This window comes from Tachypleus tridentatus, chromosome 13 (assembly GCF_004210375.1).
Source record: "Tachypleus tridentatus isolate NWPU-2018 chromosome 13, ASM421037v1, whole genome shotgun sequence".
Taxonomy (NCBI): Eukaryota; Metazoa; Arthropoda; class Merostomata; order Xiphosura; family Limulidae; genus Tachypleus; species Tachypleus tridentatus.
The window spans coordinates 253816912-253834392 of record NC_134837.1 but is presented as its reverse complement, the minus strand read 5'-3'; the positions used below and the strand labels follow the sequence as shown (position 1 = coordinate 253834392).

General features: G+C 35.3%; 1 protein-coding gene across 2 annotated transcripts in view; it reads left to right on the top strand.

Moving 5' to 3' along the window:
- Positions 1 to 15991, top strand: part of LOC143238705 (uncharacterized) — a 56823-nt gene extending 40832 nt beyond the window's left edge. For both annotated transcript variants that reach the window (XM_076479167.1, XM_076479169.1), the window contains exons 2-3: positions 57 to 241; positions 10123 to 15991. In XM_076479167.1, coding sequence (XP_076335282.1) covers positions 57 to 241; positions 10123 to 11118 — 1181 coding nt within the window. In that variant the 3' untranslated portion in view covers positions 11119 to 15991. The remainder of the gene's footprint in view (positions 1 to 56; positions 242 to 10122) is intronic.
- Positions 15992 to 17481: the final 1490 nt, after the last annotated feature.

Genomic DNA, 17481 nt, shown 5'->3' with positions numbered 1-17481 from the left:
GAAGTAAAATTCGTACATTTTAAAGTGTGGTCTAACGTAATGCTTTCCCATCACAGACTCGGACAGCGAAAAGGACTCACTGGGGAGCAGTGTGCAAGGCAAAAGGCGCCGAACGAGGACCAACTTTAACGGCTGGCAGCTCGAAGAGATGGAAAAAGCCTTTCAAGCGAGTCACTATCCAGACGTTTTTATGAGAGAAGCCCTGGCGATGAGATTAGACTTAGTGGAGTCGAGAGTGCAGGTAACGTTTTTGATCCAACGATTAGCTTATGTAGAATGAACATTAAGACAATTTTATGAACATTTAAAACCAAATCGTGCAATTCTCATTAGATATCAAATTAGCCCTGATTTAAGGTTATTACAGTTTTAAGTATTTAGGTAAAACCAGTGCAGTTTTTCTGACACTAGATTTCAAAAAAGTTGAATGTTGCACGAAACGCCTCATGTGCAACTTAACATATTATAATTATTCCATGAACCCTTTCTGTTTTTCAAATGATTCATATAAAAACACTTACATTAGGAATTTTAATGTGCATTTTTCTACAATAAAAGATGAATAAAAAGTGGAACAAATTGGTTACGTAGTTCCACATCTGGTTTTCGTTTGTTTTTTTCACCCAGACGACACTTGAAAACATATGAAGTCTGTGTTGGCTGAACGAAATAAAATTTTTCGTTACAGAAACTAGTGGGCGTTTTTTTATTGGATGATTATGTGTAGCAGACGTTGACGAGGTACGATTGTGTAAGACATGTGTTTTACATAAAGATAATATAATAATGACCTCATTAACCATCTCAGATAAGTATGGTGAATATCTGAGTTAACGAAAGGAAACCTCAAATTTATTTAATCAGTATTTGTTGTAGTAATTATGCCCACTAAGTTAAAAACAACAACTAAATACACTGGTTTTAATAAAGATGCTCGAGAGAAACATTTGTTCGTTTGTTTTTAATTTCGCATAAAGCTACACGAGGGCTATCTGTCCTAGCCGTCCCTAATTTAGCAGTGTAAGACTAGAGGGAAGGCAGCTAGTCATCACCACCCACCGCCAACTCTTGGGCTGCTCTTTTAGCAATGAATAGTGGGATTGACCGTCACATTATAACGCCCCCACAACTGAAAGAGCGAATATGTTTGGTGCGACCGAAATTCGAACCCGCGACCCTCAGATTACGAGTCGAACGCCTAGAGAGAAATTAAGCGAAGGTTTAGATACAGAAAAGAAGGGTGAAAAAAAAAAAGTAGAAAATGCGCATGCGTGTTTGAAGTGACGTGTCTGTTCTAGCTATTTTTTGATGAGTCAGTTTTCATCTATTTGACTAACCACAGCTAGGAGGGCTGTAACAGAGATAATGTAAACCAATTAACCATCTTTATAATGGTAAGCAGCGTGACATCACGCAGCAAAAATTTTACCTCGAATAATTTTCAAAAAGAATTTTGAGAGTAAGCGAATCAGTTATTTTAGTTATCACAGTTTATGGATATAATGAGTTTTATTTTCTAAGTGTTTTTATTTTTAATCACAAATGCAATGTCACCAACTTACAATTAATCTGTGACGACTAAATATATCGGAACATTTACGAGTAGCAGTTTTAAAACGATAATTTTATCACTTACGTTTCGTTCGCACGCGAGCAAAATATAATATATTCGACAACAATATACGCCGTGAATGGTAAGGTAACACCACTTGTTTTCTTTCGTTAGAAATTCTCCTTACCAGTGTTTACCACACCACGAAAGCAGGAAATGTAGCTGGTTTCCCCATAAGCCTTAAGGAACCACAAATAATTTTAAGTCGTTTCAATGATGCTAAAATTAAACGTGGCGTTTTTATCATCGTTCTGAAATACCAGTTAATATTACGAAGAGAGAAAGGAAAAAATGACTCACAGCACATATATTACAATCCAATACCACAGCACTGCCATCTAGTAGTAATTATATAAATTAATGCGTAAGGTTGGTTGCTGCAAAATAAGTTCATATAACTATTAACGGTAAATTCAGATATGAAAAACTATTATTAAGTTAGAGTTAAATGAATGGAAACGTTTTATGGGATGGTAGAAATCCACTATACATTGGACGTTATGTTTGTGTCGAAACGTTATTTGCATTGTGTTTAACGTAGCAACATCATTGGTTCGATACCTTGGCACATGTTGCCTAATTATTTGTAAATATATTTAGCTGATACGATTGTAAAAACAAATTTCTGGAATTTTCACTTTAGTTTGTGAGCTTGTCGGTTGATCTAGGTAATGTTCCTCAGATATTTCCAGTGAATCAAACGGCCCAAACTATCAGGTCGTATCAGGCCCACGAATTTGGACAGTAAGTTATTTACGTGTTTTACTCGTATATTCTGTGGCATTTAATCAATGTAAGTAACACACCTTTTAAACCACAACTATTTCTTGTTACAAAACAAGGGTGATAAAAACACATAGCAAATTGTTTTCGTTTCGCAACAACAAATAATATTACTTTAAAAGGTGGCCCCGCATGGTCAGGTGGGTTAAGGCGTTCGATTCGTAATCTGAGGGTCGCGGGTTCGATTCTCCGTCGCACCAAACATGCTCGCCCTTTCACCCGTGGGGGCGTTATACTGTGACTGTTAATCCCACTATTCGTTGGTAAAATAGTAGCCCAAGAGTTGGCGGTGGGCGGTGAGGACTAGCTGCCTCGCCTCTAGTCTTACACTACTAAATTAGGGACGGCTAGCGCAGATAGCTCTCGTGTAGCTTTGCGCGAATTTCAGAAACAAACAAATAAATAATTGTTTAAACATTATACTTGTTTGATGTTGTCAGTTGTCGAACTACTTTTTTCAGCCAAAAGGTTCACATGGCCGCTCATAAGATTTTCTGTTTATTTGTTTCGTTTTCAAGGACTCATATTCATAGTTAGTTAATTTTCTCATTATGGGAACTGAAGAGGAAATAGAAATAAACACGACTTCAAAATAAAAATAAAAACAGTGTAAAGAAAATGATCCTAAGTGATGAAGCACCGAAGCTTATGCAATTAATACGATTGTTATTTATAGTTAAGCACAAAGCTACACAATGGGTTACCTGTGTTCTGCACACCGTAGCTATTGAAACTTGATTTCTAGCCTTGTAAGTCTGCAGACATCCCGCTGTGCCACTGGGGGTCGATTAACACGAGAAAACACTTGGAACAAAGTTAAACGATTCATGTCAAAAATTGGTGTAGGTTTGGTTTGTTTTGAATTTTGCGCAAAGCTACGCGAGGACTATCTGCGCTAGCCGTAGTTTATTTAACGGTGAGAGACTAGAGGAAGGGTCATGCTGGGCCTCATTTGATGTTGGTTAAAATATATATATATGCATTGAAGAATGGATGAAGTTATCTTTTATATTTAGGTGTGAACATTGGAGTTCACTTATATTTGATCCAGCAGGGCCAGGTGGGTTAAGGCGTGCGACTTGTAATCTGAGGGTCGTGGGTTCGAATCCCTGTCGCACCAAACATGCTCGCCCTTTCAGCCGTAGGGACGTTATCCCTAGCGCAGATATCCCTTAGTATTGCGCGAAATTCAATACAAACAAAAACAATCACTTGTATTCAGCAATAGACTAATAAATAGGTTTGTCAGTTTTGTTTCAAACACCTTAAAATATTTTTTTAAAACAAAATGTTTGTTACACTTCTTTCTACACTTTGATTGGTTATGAAAATTAACGAAGAGCCACGAGAGGTGATATAGGGGTAGGGGAAGGTTCAGCGTTTTAACCTGCCATTTACCGGGAGTCATAATGGTTTATGCCAGATTTAATGACAATCGGTTCAGTTGTTCGCCAGTGTAACACAATGTATGAGCTATCTATATATATAAAAACGGCTGGTATGGGTAGAGAAAGCACTAATAGAGGAGCGAACAACGTTTCGACCTTCTTCGGTCATCTTCAGGTTCGCAAAGAAAAAAAGGGTTACTGACTGGAAGCTAACCACATGTTTGAAGGCGGTTGTGTAATTGAGAGTAGGAATGTAGAGGGCGTGCTTAGATGTTGGATTATATTTATTGATCTATTTAACATCTGGAGTGGGACAAATCCGAACACAAACTCTCCCATGTCACTCCTCGAGGGAGTGTTTAGGTACAGTTTTGGTTTGGTGACAATCAGTCTAGCGGTTCGGCAGTTAAAAGTAGAAAAAGTGAAAGAGGATTTACACTCTCTTCAAATCGCTGGTTTGAAGCTTTAAACTTGATATTATGAAATGGCATTACATAAGAATGAAATAGTAATTTGTTAAAATAATAAATTCCGGCCAGGTTTAGTTGTGTATCTATTTTAAACTTGTATACAAGCGCCAAGAAAACAATACTAAATAATACAATAATAAAACAATACTTAAAAATCTTCACGCTAAGCAACATAAAGCGCTATCGGGCAGCAAGCCACAAATACCTGAACTCATAATATTTATGTGAAAACGGATCGCTTGGGTTGAGATTTTTTTTTTACGTTGAGGAGCGAACAACGTTTCGACCTTCTTCGGTCGTCGTCAGGTTCACAAAGAAAGAAAGAGGTAACTGACCGGAAGCTGATCACATGTTTGAAAGGGGTTGTATAACTGAATGTCGGAATGTAGAGGGCGTGCTTAGACGTTTGATTATATATATTAATATAGGTATAAAGGTGTTCCTTTGTATTGGTTTATTTTGGGTTTAAGTTGTTGTATAAGTCAGGCTTCTTTAATTTTGCGTTTGTTTACGTTTGTTTCTTTATTTAGTATTTGGGTGTTTTATATGGTTATGTTGTGTTTATTTGACTTGCAGTGTTCGAAAACGTGTGAAGGTGACTTTTTGTGTTCTGTGAATCTGTTTTCTATTTTTTTACTTGTTTCTCCAATATAGAAGTTATCACATTGTATTTTATAAATAATGTTGGTGTGGTGTTTGTCATTGTAGTTTTTACATAGTATAGAACTCAGTTTTGTGCCTGGTTTTTGAATAAATCTGGTATTAACTGGAATGTCATATTTTTTTGCTAATTTTTGTCAAATGTTGGTTATTTGTCTGCTGATGCCGGGAATATATGGTATGCAGCAGTATATGGTTTCGTGATTTTTTGATTCGTGAGATATATTTACTTTTGTTGGTTGATTTTGCTTTCTGTCTAGATGTGTGCGTATAATGTTTTCTACGGTTTGTGGGGGAAACTTATTGATGTTGATAAAGTATTGTTTTATTTTGTCTAATTCATCGTTAATTTTATCTGGTGATCATAGTTTTATGGCTGTGTTTATTTGGTTTCTTAGTATATTGAGTTTTTTGTTTTGTTTCATGTGCTGAGTCCCAAGGAATGTATACTCCAGTATGGGTGATTTTTCGGTGGATTTCTGTTTTAAATTGTGTATCGGTTCTTGTAATTTTGAGGTTAAGAAATGATATTTGATTGTTTTCTTCCTGTTCACATGTGAAGTTAATGTTGGGATGCATAGAGTTAATGTGATTGAAAAAATTAAGTGTGTGTTCTGTAGATGTGAATTCCGCAACCGTGTCATCTACATATCTGTACCAGTATAGTGGTGGATGTAATGCTGTGTTAATTGCTTGTGTTTCAACTTGTGTCATAAAAATATTGGCTGGAACTGGTGATATTGGGTTGCCCATGCTTAGGTTATTTGTTTGTATACAGTTGTAGTTGTAGAACATGAAGTTTGTCTTTATTGTGGTGAATTCTGTGAATGTTGCTTATTGGTTGGTGGGAATGTCTTTCGATGGGTTAGGGTCTCGGATATAGAGTTCTAAAGTTGTCTTGCAGGCTTCAACGGTTGGAACATCTGTAAAGCGAGATATAACATCGAAACTGGCCATTAAGGCTTTATGATTAAGTTGATTGAGATTAGACTTGAAATTAAGAGAGTCTTTGATGAATGAGTTGTCTGATGTTACATATCTTTGTAAATACATGGCATGGACATTCTCTAAATATGGCTCAGTGGAAGATATGAGAGCTTGTGGCGCTATAAATCTGGTTTCGATACTCACGGTGGACGCAGCAGAGATAGTCCATCGTGTAGCTTTTGGTTAATAACAAACGAGAAGCTCCATTTAAGTTAACCAAATACATTGTGACTGCTTGAAACCTGTACAAGTTTATAGATGAAGAAATTTAATTTTTTAAGGTTTTTACAATGACGCAAGTACGTCAGAAGATGGTTTTCTCATCTGTTGCTGATAATCAAGAAAACAGGAATACTCAGAGTTGAAAATGAAAGTGACAAGAAAAAAGCTTTGGTTTTTGTAACCTTTTTTATGACGAACTCGTTACATCATTGACACAAAACATTATCTGTACTTGTGTGCATAGTGAAATTATCTAAATCCTAAGAATTAGTGGTCATGTAGGCCTATCATAGGACTTAGGTTAAAGTAATTTCTTAAATATTGGAATCGTTTTGTTTTTTGTTTTTCTTTTGGAAAACGGCAAAATAACTTGTCTCACTTTTAGGTTTCAAAATATTCAACAGTTTGAATTTTGCGCACAGCTACACGATGGCTATCTGCGCTAGCCGTTTCTAATTTAGCATTGTAAGACTAGAGGGAAGGCAAGTAGTCATCACTACCCACCGTCAACTCTTGGGCTATTCTTTTACCAACCAACGGAGGGATTGACCATCACTTTTTAACACGCCCATGGCTAAAAGAGTGAACATGTTTGATGTGACGTGGATTCAAACCCGCGGCCCTCGGATTGCGAATCTCAGAATCGCCACTGGTCAATCTCCACCAATCTCGGAGAGCTGTGCTTTTAATCAGCAACCCTGAACAAGGTCCTCTGCAGAAGATTTTAGAAGTTATAATGATTACGTGTGTATTCCTCACACGTCTATATAGTGTCATGTTCTTTGTGCTAACTAACAATAACTCGAACACCCACCACCTAAACGTTCTACACAACAGAAACCGAGTACACGGACGCGTTACAAAACATAAACCTACACAAACTTAGAACAGAGACAAATTCTACTTCCTGCCAATCAGCACTTGGTTCAGACGTCACGTCGAAGCTTAAAAGTTACACAAACGATTCGACTACTTATTTTACTCACCTTATCAGTGCTGCGATCAGATCTATGTGTTAATGACATAGCAAGTTATAAGTGTTTCTTGCCACACCACAAGAGGATGTATTAATACACTATGTGGTCAAGCCTAATCATCTACCGCCCCTGTTCTCAGTGCTTATATCACATCTTCTTTGATATCTCTATTGTTGAGGGGTTTCAAGGACAGCTTATCTTATTAATTTACAGTATCCAATTAAGTTTTGGCGCATCATTATTCGAGCACGAAACTGTCAGTTTACCATACGAGTTCATACCAGGTTTTTCTAATTACCTGACACGAACAATTTTTCAGGTTTTCCAATTTCCTTCGTAGCAAGATTTCGTGCAGTGGATTTTTTTAACATGAGATTTTTTAACGGTTTTTGCTTTAGAAAGTGTTCAGGAACTGCATCTATAATTAAAGGTGAATGGATAGCGCCTTTTAATTAAGTCGTTGGGGAGAGATTGTGGTGTCAGTTTTAAAAGCGGATAACTTCGTATGTCAGCCTTGGGTAAATAAGCTTCTATCAGTTTATGCATATTGTTAACAATTAAACTGCAAAATATCTCAGAAATTAGTTACATATAAAGACCTTGAAGCATCAATTAGAAAGAGAAGTGGAGGATTTTAAAAATATAAAAAAAAAATGAACATTTTAAGTTTCCATTATTACCTACAATAATGTTTAAATAAATCAGAGAAATAAATATTATATTTTAGAAAATCTTACATTTCAACTCGATCAGTGCATAGTAGTTATAGAATTATATGAATCTTCATAGTTTTTATATAAAATAATTCAATTTTTTTAACTACCCGTCACACCAAACAAGCTCGTTCTTTCAGCCGTGGAGGTGTTATAATGATACACTCAATCCCAGTGTTCCATGGTAAAAGAATGGCCCAAGAGTTGGCGGTTGGTGATGATAACTAGCTGCCTTCCGTCTAGTCTTACATTGTAAAATTACGGACGGCTAGCGCAGATAGCCCTATGGCAGCTTAGCGCGAAATTCAAAAACAAACAGTATTTATCGGTATAAGTTATTCTCTAGATACCTATCAGTTTCAAGACTGTAAGGTACTTAAGAAGTGACACTGATGTAAGCCTACACTCTTTAGATTCGTGTTAAATTGAAATTCTTTATTTCTTGATATAATTTTATAAGACAAAATCATTTAAAGAAATGTTAATTACTTAAAAGTTAAACTAAACCCCTGTTCTGCCTTTACTTTGACCTATGCCATAATATCTCAGTTTTTATAAAGTTTGTTAAAATTGCCAAAGCAAAAATTTAATTAAACATTAATGGACAAAACGCGTCGTTCGATTGGTTTGTTTTGAATTTCGCGCAAAGCTACGCGAGGACTATCTGCGTTAGCCGTCCCTAATTTAAGAATGTAATACTAGATAGAGGAAAGGCAACTAGTCATCACCACCCACCGCCAACTCTCGGGCTACTCTTTTACCAACGAATAGCAGGATTGACCGTCACATTATAATGCTCCGTGGGGTGCGGGCTCAAATCTCGGTTGCACCAAATTGCTCGCCCTTTTAGCCGTAGGGGCATTATGATGTTACGGTCAATCCCACTATTCGTTGGTAAAAGAGTAGCTCAAAGAGCCATTCCACCACTAGAGACCGATTTATTACGGCTGTACGAATTAGTTGGATGAAGATGTCAGACAACGGACGCTGGTAGAAAGGTAGTCTGAACAAAGTCATACCTGGCTCAGGATGGTCAGGTGAGTAAAGCACTCGACTCGTAATCCGAGGGTCATGGGTTCGAATCTCCGTCACACCAAACATGCTCGTCCTTCCAGTTATGAGGGCGTTATATGTTTCGACCAATCCCACTATTCGTTAGTTAAAAAGAGTAGCCCAAAAGTTAGCGGTGGGTGGTGATGACTAGCTGCCTTCTATCTAGTCTTACACTGTTAAATTAGGGACGGCTAGCGCAGATAACCCTCGTGTAGCTTTGCGCGAAATTAAAAAACACACAAACAACTTATATTGTGTTAAGAAACTAGCTTACACTTTGTTGTTTTAAAGGAAAATCGCATTGCTATGAACTTTTCTACCCCCCCCCCCTCAAAGAACTTCGGTAGGAAGAGCCGTCCGGAATGACCTCTATCCAGTCTTTACCCCTTCCTGAAATAATATATAATTTATTTGTTCTGACAGTTCATATTCAACATATGAATAATCAGGGAGCATGCATATCGTATTTCATGAAGTACCTCTCCATCTAGTAGTGTAAACACGAAACACTTTTGCTCCCAGTAAGTAAAGATTTGTCTCGACGGTGTGTAAAATTGGCTTGCATCAACCAGTTGAAAAGAAAAAGATTAATTTAACATTTCAATTTGTTTTATTTACGCATTTGAGTCGATTGTTCATTTATTATTTGATATGTATAGAACTAACTACATGCAAAATTACTACTGCCAAAAAAGTTTTTTCCAAAAAGGCTTACGGTTGCCTGGAAATGGGCTTAAATATCGATAAGTATATCTGTAAGTTAAGGTCGTTAATTATAAAAAAAGAATCTACTAGGAAGCACGAGATATTGTTTTTTTTTTTTAAATTTTGCACAAAGCTACTCGAGAGCTATCTGTGCTAGCCGTCCCTAATTTAAGAGTGTAAGGCTAGAGGGAAGGCAGCTAGTCATCACCACCCACCGCCAACTCTTGGGCTACCCTTTGACAAAGAAATAGTGGGATTGACCGCACATTATAATGCCCACACGGCTGAAAGGGCGACCATGTTTGACGCGACGGGGATGCGAAACCGCGACCCTCATATTACGAGTCGCACGCCTTAAGACGCTTGGTCATGCCGTGCCGTACGAGTTATTGTGTGTTTTTTCTTATAGCAAAGCCACATCGGATTATCTACTGTGTCCACGGGGAGGAATCGAATCCCTGATTTTAGCATTGTAAATTCGAAGGTTTACCGCTGTTCTCTTTGGGGACGCCCGAGTTATTAAATAACATTATTTTTTATTGGATCTTTCAGGTTTGGTTTCAAAACAGACGAGCCAAGTGGAGGAAAAAGGAGAACACCAGGAAGGGTCCCGGTCGGCCTGCTCACAATGCGCATCCTCAGACCTGTAGTGGGGATCCCATTCCTCCTGAAGACTTGGAACGACGAGATCGGGATAAGCGGGAGAAGAAGCTTCGGAAACAACTGGAGAGACAGACGAAACGACTCCAACAATCAAAACTGAAACCTGGTCTCAACATTTCCAGCTCCACGGAGTCTATCCATCACAGTCTGAATGAGCTGAGAATGGCAAACCCATTGAAAGAGCCGAAGGAACTTCTCGGTTCTGAACTCTTCAAACTACTTGAAGTGTTAGGTTTTGATGTCTGTGATATCCTGAATAAGGTAGACCTGGATGGTAACAACAATGGCAGGTTTCATCTGTCAGAGAATTTTGAAGAAGAAAATGGAGACACAGTCACAGTTGATGTCGACGAAGATAATGATGATTCTTCTGAAAACATGTCTAGCATATCTGAGGACTCTTCCCAGGTTCACTCCCAAAAGCCATGTTCTTTCAGCATTGAAAATATCCTCTCAGACAACAAAAAACATCGCATTGAAAGTTCGAAGGAAAATATTGGGGCGCCATCTTTCATGAACTCTGTTACTCAACCAATGGGATTTTTTATTCGCACGTCTAGCCCAGAGAACAGCACTTGTCTCAGCAGCCCAGACAGCGGGAGCGAACATAGCGTTACTAGTGTTCCGTGTAGTCCTGACAATTTAGTGCCACCTAACGGTTTACAACATCATGACGGAACTATTAAATCTATTCCTTCAAAACATTCAGAAACGTTTAAAATGTTTTCAAAACATATCAAAAAAGATTTAAGTGTTCCCAAATCAAAGAAATGCAGAAATGGTGCTGTTTTGGACAAATCATATGATCTGGGACCAGCTGTCACAAACGAAACCGAACTGGAGAGTAGAAAGTTAAGTAACACCTCCAGTGATGGGGTCCACTGATGATATTATTGAACTTTCGTATTCACTAAGTATTGTGTAAAAAAAAAAAAAAGGTGACTTTGCTGTCCACTGTATAGATAGATGTTGGCTGCATGGTGCTCATGGTTGATGTGATTTATAGACCAAAAGTGACCCATAGTAATGACCTTAAATAGGATGTTTGATTGTAAATATTACCCTCCAACTGCATGTATTTTCCAAAGATTTCTTTTTGTCGAAGCATAAACTAAATTTTTAATTATTAGGTGCATTATTAAATTTTTTTTTAGATTGTTATTATTAATACCAACAAAAATTATTCGAAACTAATACGGATGAAGGCCATGACAATGAAACATTCTATGTAATTTAATGTAATAACTGCATATTACCTAATCATTCGGTTTATTCGTTATTAGTTGGTACAGAACAGAAGAATTTCAGGAGTAACATTGATTTCAAATGATGAAGTGAATTTTCACCATAGTTCTAGCTTACATGGTTTTATTAAATCTTTTGTAATTTCTATAAGTCAACATTTGTCTTCAAAAAATCAACTTTAGTTCACACGTGGGTTATTCTGGAACTTGTTAGCACTTGTTCAGTTCTCAGACTGTTTCTTGCAGAGATGTGTGAAGTATTTATTTTTAAGAATACCGCCATCTTTTGTTGTTTTCTCAGTACTAAATCAGGTGGCGATACTAAGCAATATAAGCAGTAGACCTCAATTCAGAAAACTGATTATATAACGTTTCCAGTCAGTAAAGGGCTAAAATAATCACTTATAAATATAAGCGTCAAGTCAGATTCTTATACTGAAAAAAATAAAAAAACAGTTTAAAAATAATTTAAAACTTCTAAGATCGGACACTAATCTCTAAACTTATAGTATTTTATTTCATTGTGCAATGAAAATAAGCAGATGTACTTTACTTACTATTTCTAAGATTTCAATGTCAGAATTGTAGTTTAGAAAAATCCAAGCGTTAACAAACTGTGAATAGAAAATAAATCATTTCTACTATTTAAACTGTTAGTTTATAATCAAATATGCAAAAAAAAAACATTACTTACAAAAAAGTCAAAATGAAACAAAGCTCAAATATTATTGTGGCTGTCAATAGAACAAATGACTAGTAGCCATTTTCTAATGACTTGTTTCTTTGTTTGGTTATTATGTACAAAGCTACACAAAGGGCTATCTGTGCTCTTCTCACCACGAGTATCGAAACTCTCTTTCTGGCAGGATAGGTCTGCAGCCACACTACTGTGACACTGGCGGCTTCTTTAATGGTAGAAAGAAAATCTTAATTACCTACTTTGCTTAATAGTTCATGTTATTTGTTGACTATCTTTTATGAAATACAAGCTTAGAGTTTCATTAAACAGGCTAAAATATTTCTTGTTGCTCCGACATACTCAAAAGCTTTAAACTTAGGACATATTTATTTGGACTTTAGTGCCCACGATCTGCAATGTCGTTGGCGTACGGTACAAGAAAGAAACATGTCACATTCTTTAGTAATAGTTAGTAATGTAAGTACGGGAGTTTTATATTTCTCACCTAGATAGTACACGATTTTATTGAACATGTAGAGCAAAAGGAAAGTGTTAGTTTGTGTAAAGACTTAGTCGATCAACTACAAGAAAAACTATGATTACAATACATTCAGAATATCAAAAAGCCTACAGGATTGTTTATTTGTCTTGTTTTTGAATTTCGCGCAAAGCTACACGAGGGCTATCTGCACTAGCCGTCCTTAATTTAGCAGTTGAAGACTAGAGGGAAGGCAGCTAGTCATCATCACCCACCGCCAGCTCTTGGGCTACTCTTTTACTAACGTATAGTGGGATTGACCGTCACATTATAACGCCCCCACGGTTGAAAGGGCGATCATGTTTGGGGCGACTGGGATTCGAACCCGCGACCCTAAGATTACGAGTCGAACGCCTTAACTCACCTGGCTATGCCTGAATGAAGTAGTTAATGATTCGTAATTTGGAGTAATAAGTGAAATTAGGAGGACTTATTTTAGCACTTACCCTTATAAAACAAAACATAAAACATAACATTGATTGTGAGTCAGTGCGACAGAGAACTTATTCGTATATGAGTTATTAAAATACAAGCTTGAAATGTTATGGTAAGACACCTATCATAGCTACACAATGTCGGAACATTTTATTTTATTACTAATGTCACGTAATTCATGATTATATCGTTTTCAAATGTATCCAGCATCAATCGTTTATAGGTTGAAAAAAAGATAGCTTTATTTTTCATTTAATTTTACAAATCATTGCCCAAATCATGGTACTTAATACTGGCTTGTGTTCGCTATATTATCCTAGATTGGTACTACTTATGTGGTGTCTAGAGTCCAGCTTGGTACTTTCCTTATATAAAAGCTGTTCCAGAGATTTATAAGAGTGCAGATTTATATATATATATATATATGAACGTACACACGAAACAGATTTCACGACCTTATTATATCCAAGATGATATATATATATATATATATCGATATTAGCTCTTCCTCATTTGCTTTGGTTATGTGGTCTCTTCAGACTATAAATACGCAAGAGTTTTCAAGGTTGTGAACCAACGTAAAATATAAACATTTCTTGAAGTTAATAAAGGCAAATATTACATATACAGTAGACTTTAAAGTCACAGTGACGAACCATTTAGCAGCAGTGAATAGCATCGTTATGTTAATCACAAAACTGCTTGCACTATAGCCACGCACCTTGCAAACGTGCGCCCTGTGCAAACAGTAATATAATGTGTAATGTCAGATAATGAAAGGTGCGGCTTAAAAATTAAAATATCACTCCACACTGTACTTCTGAACTTGCACTTAGCGGAAGAGATGATACAGAATTATATATATATATATAGTGCTGTATAGAATTAATAAATAATTGGACACTATTTATATTGACGGATCAGTGAACAAAACGATCATACCATTGCCGTTTGAGCAGTATTTGTTTAAATGTTTGTCTTTTTTTTCTTTCTTCCAGCAATGTAGTCGTTATTGCTGTACTCAAATATTTAATGTTCTATTGAAATTAAGAAGAGATGGAGAGACCCTTTAGCGTTTTCTGGCCAGTTGTGTATATATATATACACACACATATATTTCATATAGCTGTCAGTTCTATAATAAAACAAGTTCGCATCCAACGTCGTAATATTAGGTTGAGGAATAATTCGTGAGCGTTTTTAAATAATTTCATTCAAGCATTACATGCAAGACTATACAACACTTCAATGCATGAACACATTACACCCAAAACATTTATTATGATACTTTATTTCATGTAATATCTAGGTATATAGTATGCATTGTTGTAAACGAAATTGCAAGAAATTAAATGCGAAAAGCAGATGGTGTCGAAAATGCTCGATTTTGTCCACTTGACATTCCATTTAATGAGCTGAAAATGAAAGCAAAAATTAAAGACATATGAAAATCAAACACACCATCTATTAGAGCAAAAAATTATCTATCAAATGACATGAACTATTTTGCCAAAGCGTTTCATTTATGAATATATTTTGTTAACTTGAAAAAACGCTCACGAATTATTCCTCAACCCAATAGTATTATTTTCAACCTGCAGAGGTTCCAGTATCACATGGTTAATTAACACGGTATTATATAAAAGTTTAAACAGGAAATTTATTTATTATACAAAGAATTTAATGAGTTTTTGGTTTTTACAAAAAAATTAAATATTTTTATTCGTAAGTTTTGAAGACATTTTTAAAGTTTCAAATCTAACAGTTCAAATAAATATGTTTTCTTTTTCATATTTAGGTCAGAGTTTGACTAAAATAAGTAACAGTATTTCTGAACTGTATATTAGAAGGGCCTGAAACTTCTAAAACCATAAATTATAACATAAGACAAGTGATTTTCAAAAGTCGCTTATTTTCTGTAACCATTAAAAATGATTTAAAATCACAAATGATTATTCTTATAATGTTCAAATCTGTAGTAAAAATTAACTGAATTTGCGATATATCGGATGACATTTATTTGAAATTCTACTGATTATTTATTTTACTTTTATCACATTTTTGCACAAAACTTGAATGCTTTTTAAAATTTATCTAGAATTCTGGAAAGTTCGAAAGTGTAACTTCCATAATATAAAGTCGCTTTTAATGAACTGTGGTGACCAGGATGCATCTTTTTTCGAAATAAACACCTGTATGGATAGTGAAAAGATGCCGACTACTGCGCACATGTATCTGCCGTTGCAACCTAAGTCGTCATACAACAAGAATGTTAACCGAAACTAAAACCTTCACACCCTGCTGGCAAAAACTTCTCCTGCATGCATATATATTTTTATTTTCAATTCAATATAACGTTAGGTACTCTTAAACCATATTTATATAACAGTCTTCCCTCGCTTTTATTGTGCTATTCAATTTCATTCACTGAAGAAAACGCAGCTCTAGGATTAAGACAGAAGTTAAAGTTCAAATCATTAAGAACGAAATCACACATCATAACTTACTTGAAAAGATTTCATTTATAATTTAAGGACAACAAAAAAACGCCTGGTGGGTCCATCTGGGCCGTCCTAGTCTGTATTAGTTTACTTTTATAAGATTTCATTCTCAGAACTTATTCGTAGGTCTTATTACTACAAGCATAACCAAGTGTTTTGTTATCAAATACTGTATTACTTATGATTGAATGTATCATGATGGGATACCAAGTGTTTTGTTATCAAATACTGTATCACTTATAATTGTATGTATCATGATGGGGTACCAAGTGTTTTGTTATCAAGTACTGTGTCACCTATGATTGAATGTATCATAATGAGATACCAAGTGTTTTGTTATCGCTAAAATTAAAAATAAAAATTAAACAATCAAAGCCAGTCCTTATCTTTAAATATTTATCATGTCTTCCCTTAAACTATTTTAAATTAAATGTACCTATCACATCTTAGGGCAACCTGTTACAAAAAACAACAACAAAAACGCACTGTTAGAAAAGTAAAGCTGTTTTAGCTGAATATGAGCCCTACCATCGCCCGCCAAAATCTATATTTGTATCCTTTAGTCCTACCATTCTCACTATTATGCATCTAGGAAACGAAAGTGTCTGAAAGAGAAAGAGAAACAGATTTCAGGACAGAACTATTAAGACAACTTCGCGTCTTATGTCTATTGTTTTTATATTTGTACGTCTGTCTCACTTCTTTGGTAAGGGTATATAGTACATTCATTGTTTAATTCATCTGGTAATTATTTCTTACTATTTAAGTTTAACAATGGTACGTTTTGTTTATTTAACACATAATAATAATACTGCCTGTTTTAACAATTACAGTCTTGGGTATTTATATGTAATTAACCAAAGATAATGACACTTCAGTACATAACGTATAGAGGAAGCTAATAAATTATCTATCGTACTTTTACAATGTGACAGTCTGATCGAATACAATAATGAAAAGCTTACGTAAAAGTTTCTTTTTTTTAATTACAGCGGATTGGCATATTTTTGCATAATTACTTTTAACAATCACTTCCCGAGATTATAACAAAATTTGCTTTTATGTGACTGATTTTTATTTTATTTTTATAATTAGGCATCCATCTCATGAAATTATAACAAAATTAGCTTTTAAACCAACGGTTTGTTAGGTATTTCTACGCTTAAGGATTCATGAAATTATAACAAAATTAGCTTTTAAACCAACGGTTTGTTAGGTATTTCTACGCTTAAGAATTCATGAAATCATAACAAAATTAGCTTTTAAACCAACGGTTTGTTAGGTATTTCTACGCTTAAGGATTCATGAAATCATAACAAAATTAGCTTTTAAACCAACGGTTTGTTAGGTATTTCTACGCTTAAGGATTCATGAAATCATAACAAAATTAGCTTTTAAACCAACGGTTTGTTAGATATTTCTACGCTTAAGGATTCATGAAATTATAACAAAATTAGCTTTTAAACCAATGATTTGTTAGGTATTTCTACGCTTAAGGATTCATGAAATTATAACAAAATTAGCTTTTAAACCAACGGTTTGTTAGGTATTTCTACGCTTAAGGATTCATGAAATTATAACAAAATTAGCTTTTAAACCAACGGTTTGTTAGGTATTTCTACGCTTAAGGATTCATGAAATTATAACAAAATTAGCTTTTAAACCAACGATTTGTTAGGTATTTCTACGCTTAAGGATTCATGAAATCATAACAAAATTAGCTTTTAAACCAACGGTTTGTTAGGTATTTCTACGCTTAAGGATTCATGAAATTATAACAAAATTAGCTTTTAAACCAACGATTTGTTAGGTATTTCTACGCTTAAGGATTCATGAAATTATAACAAAATT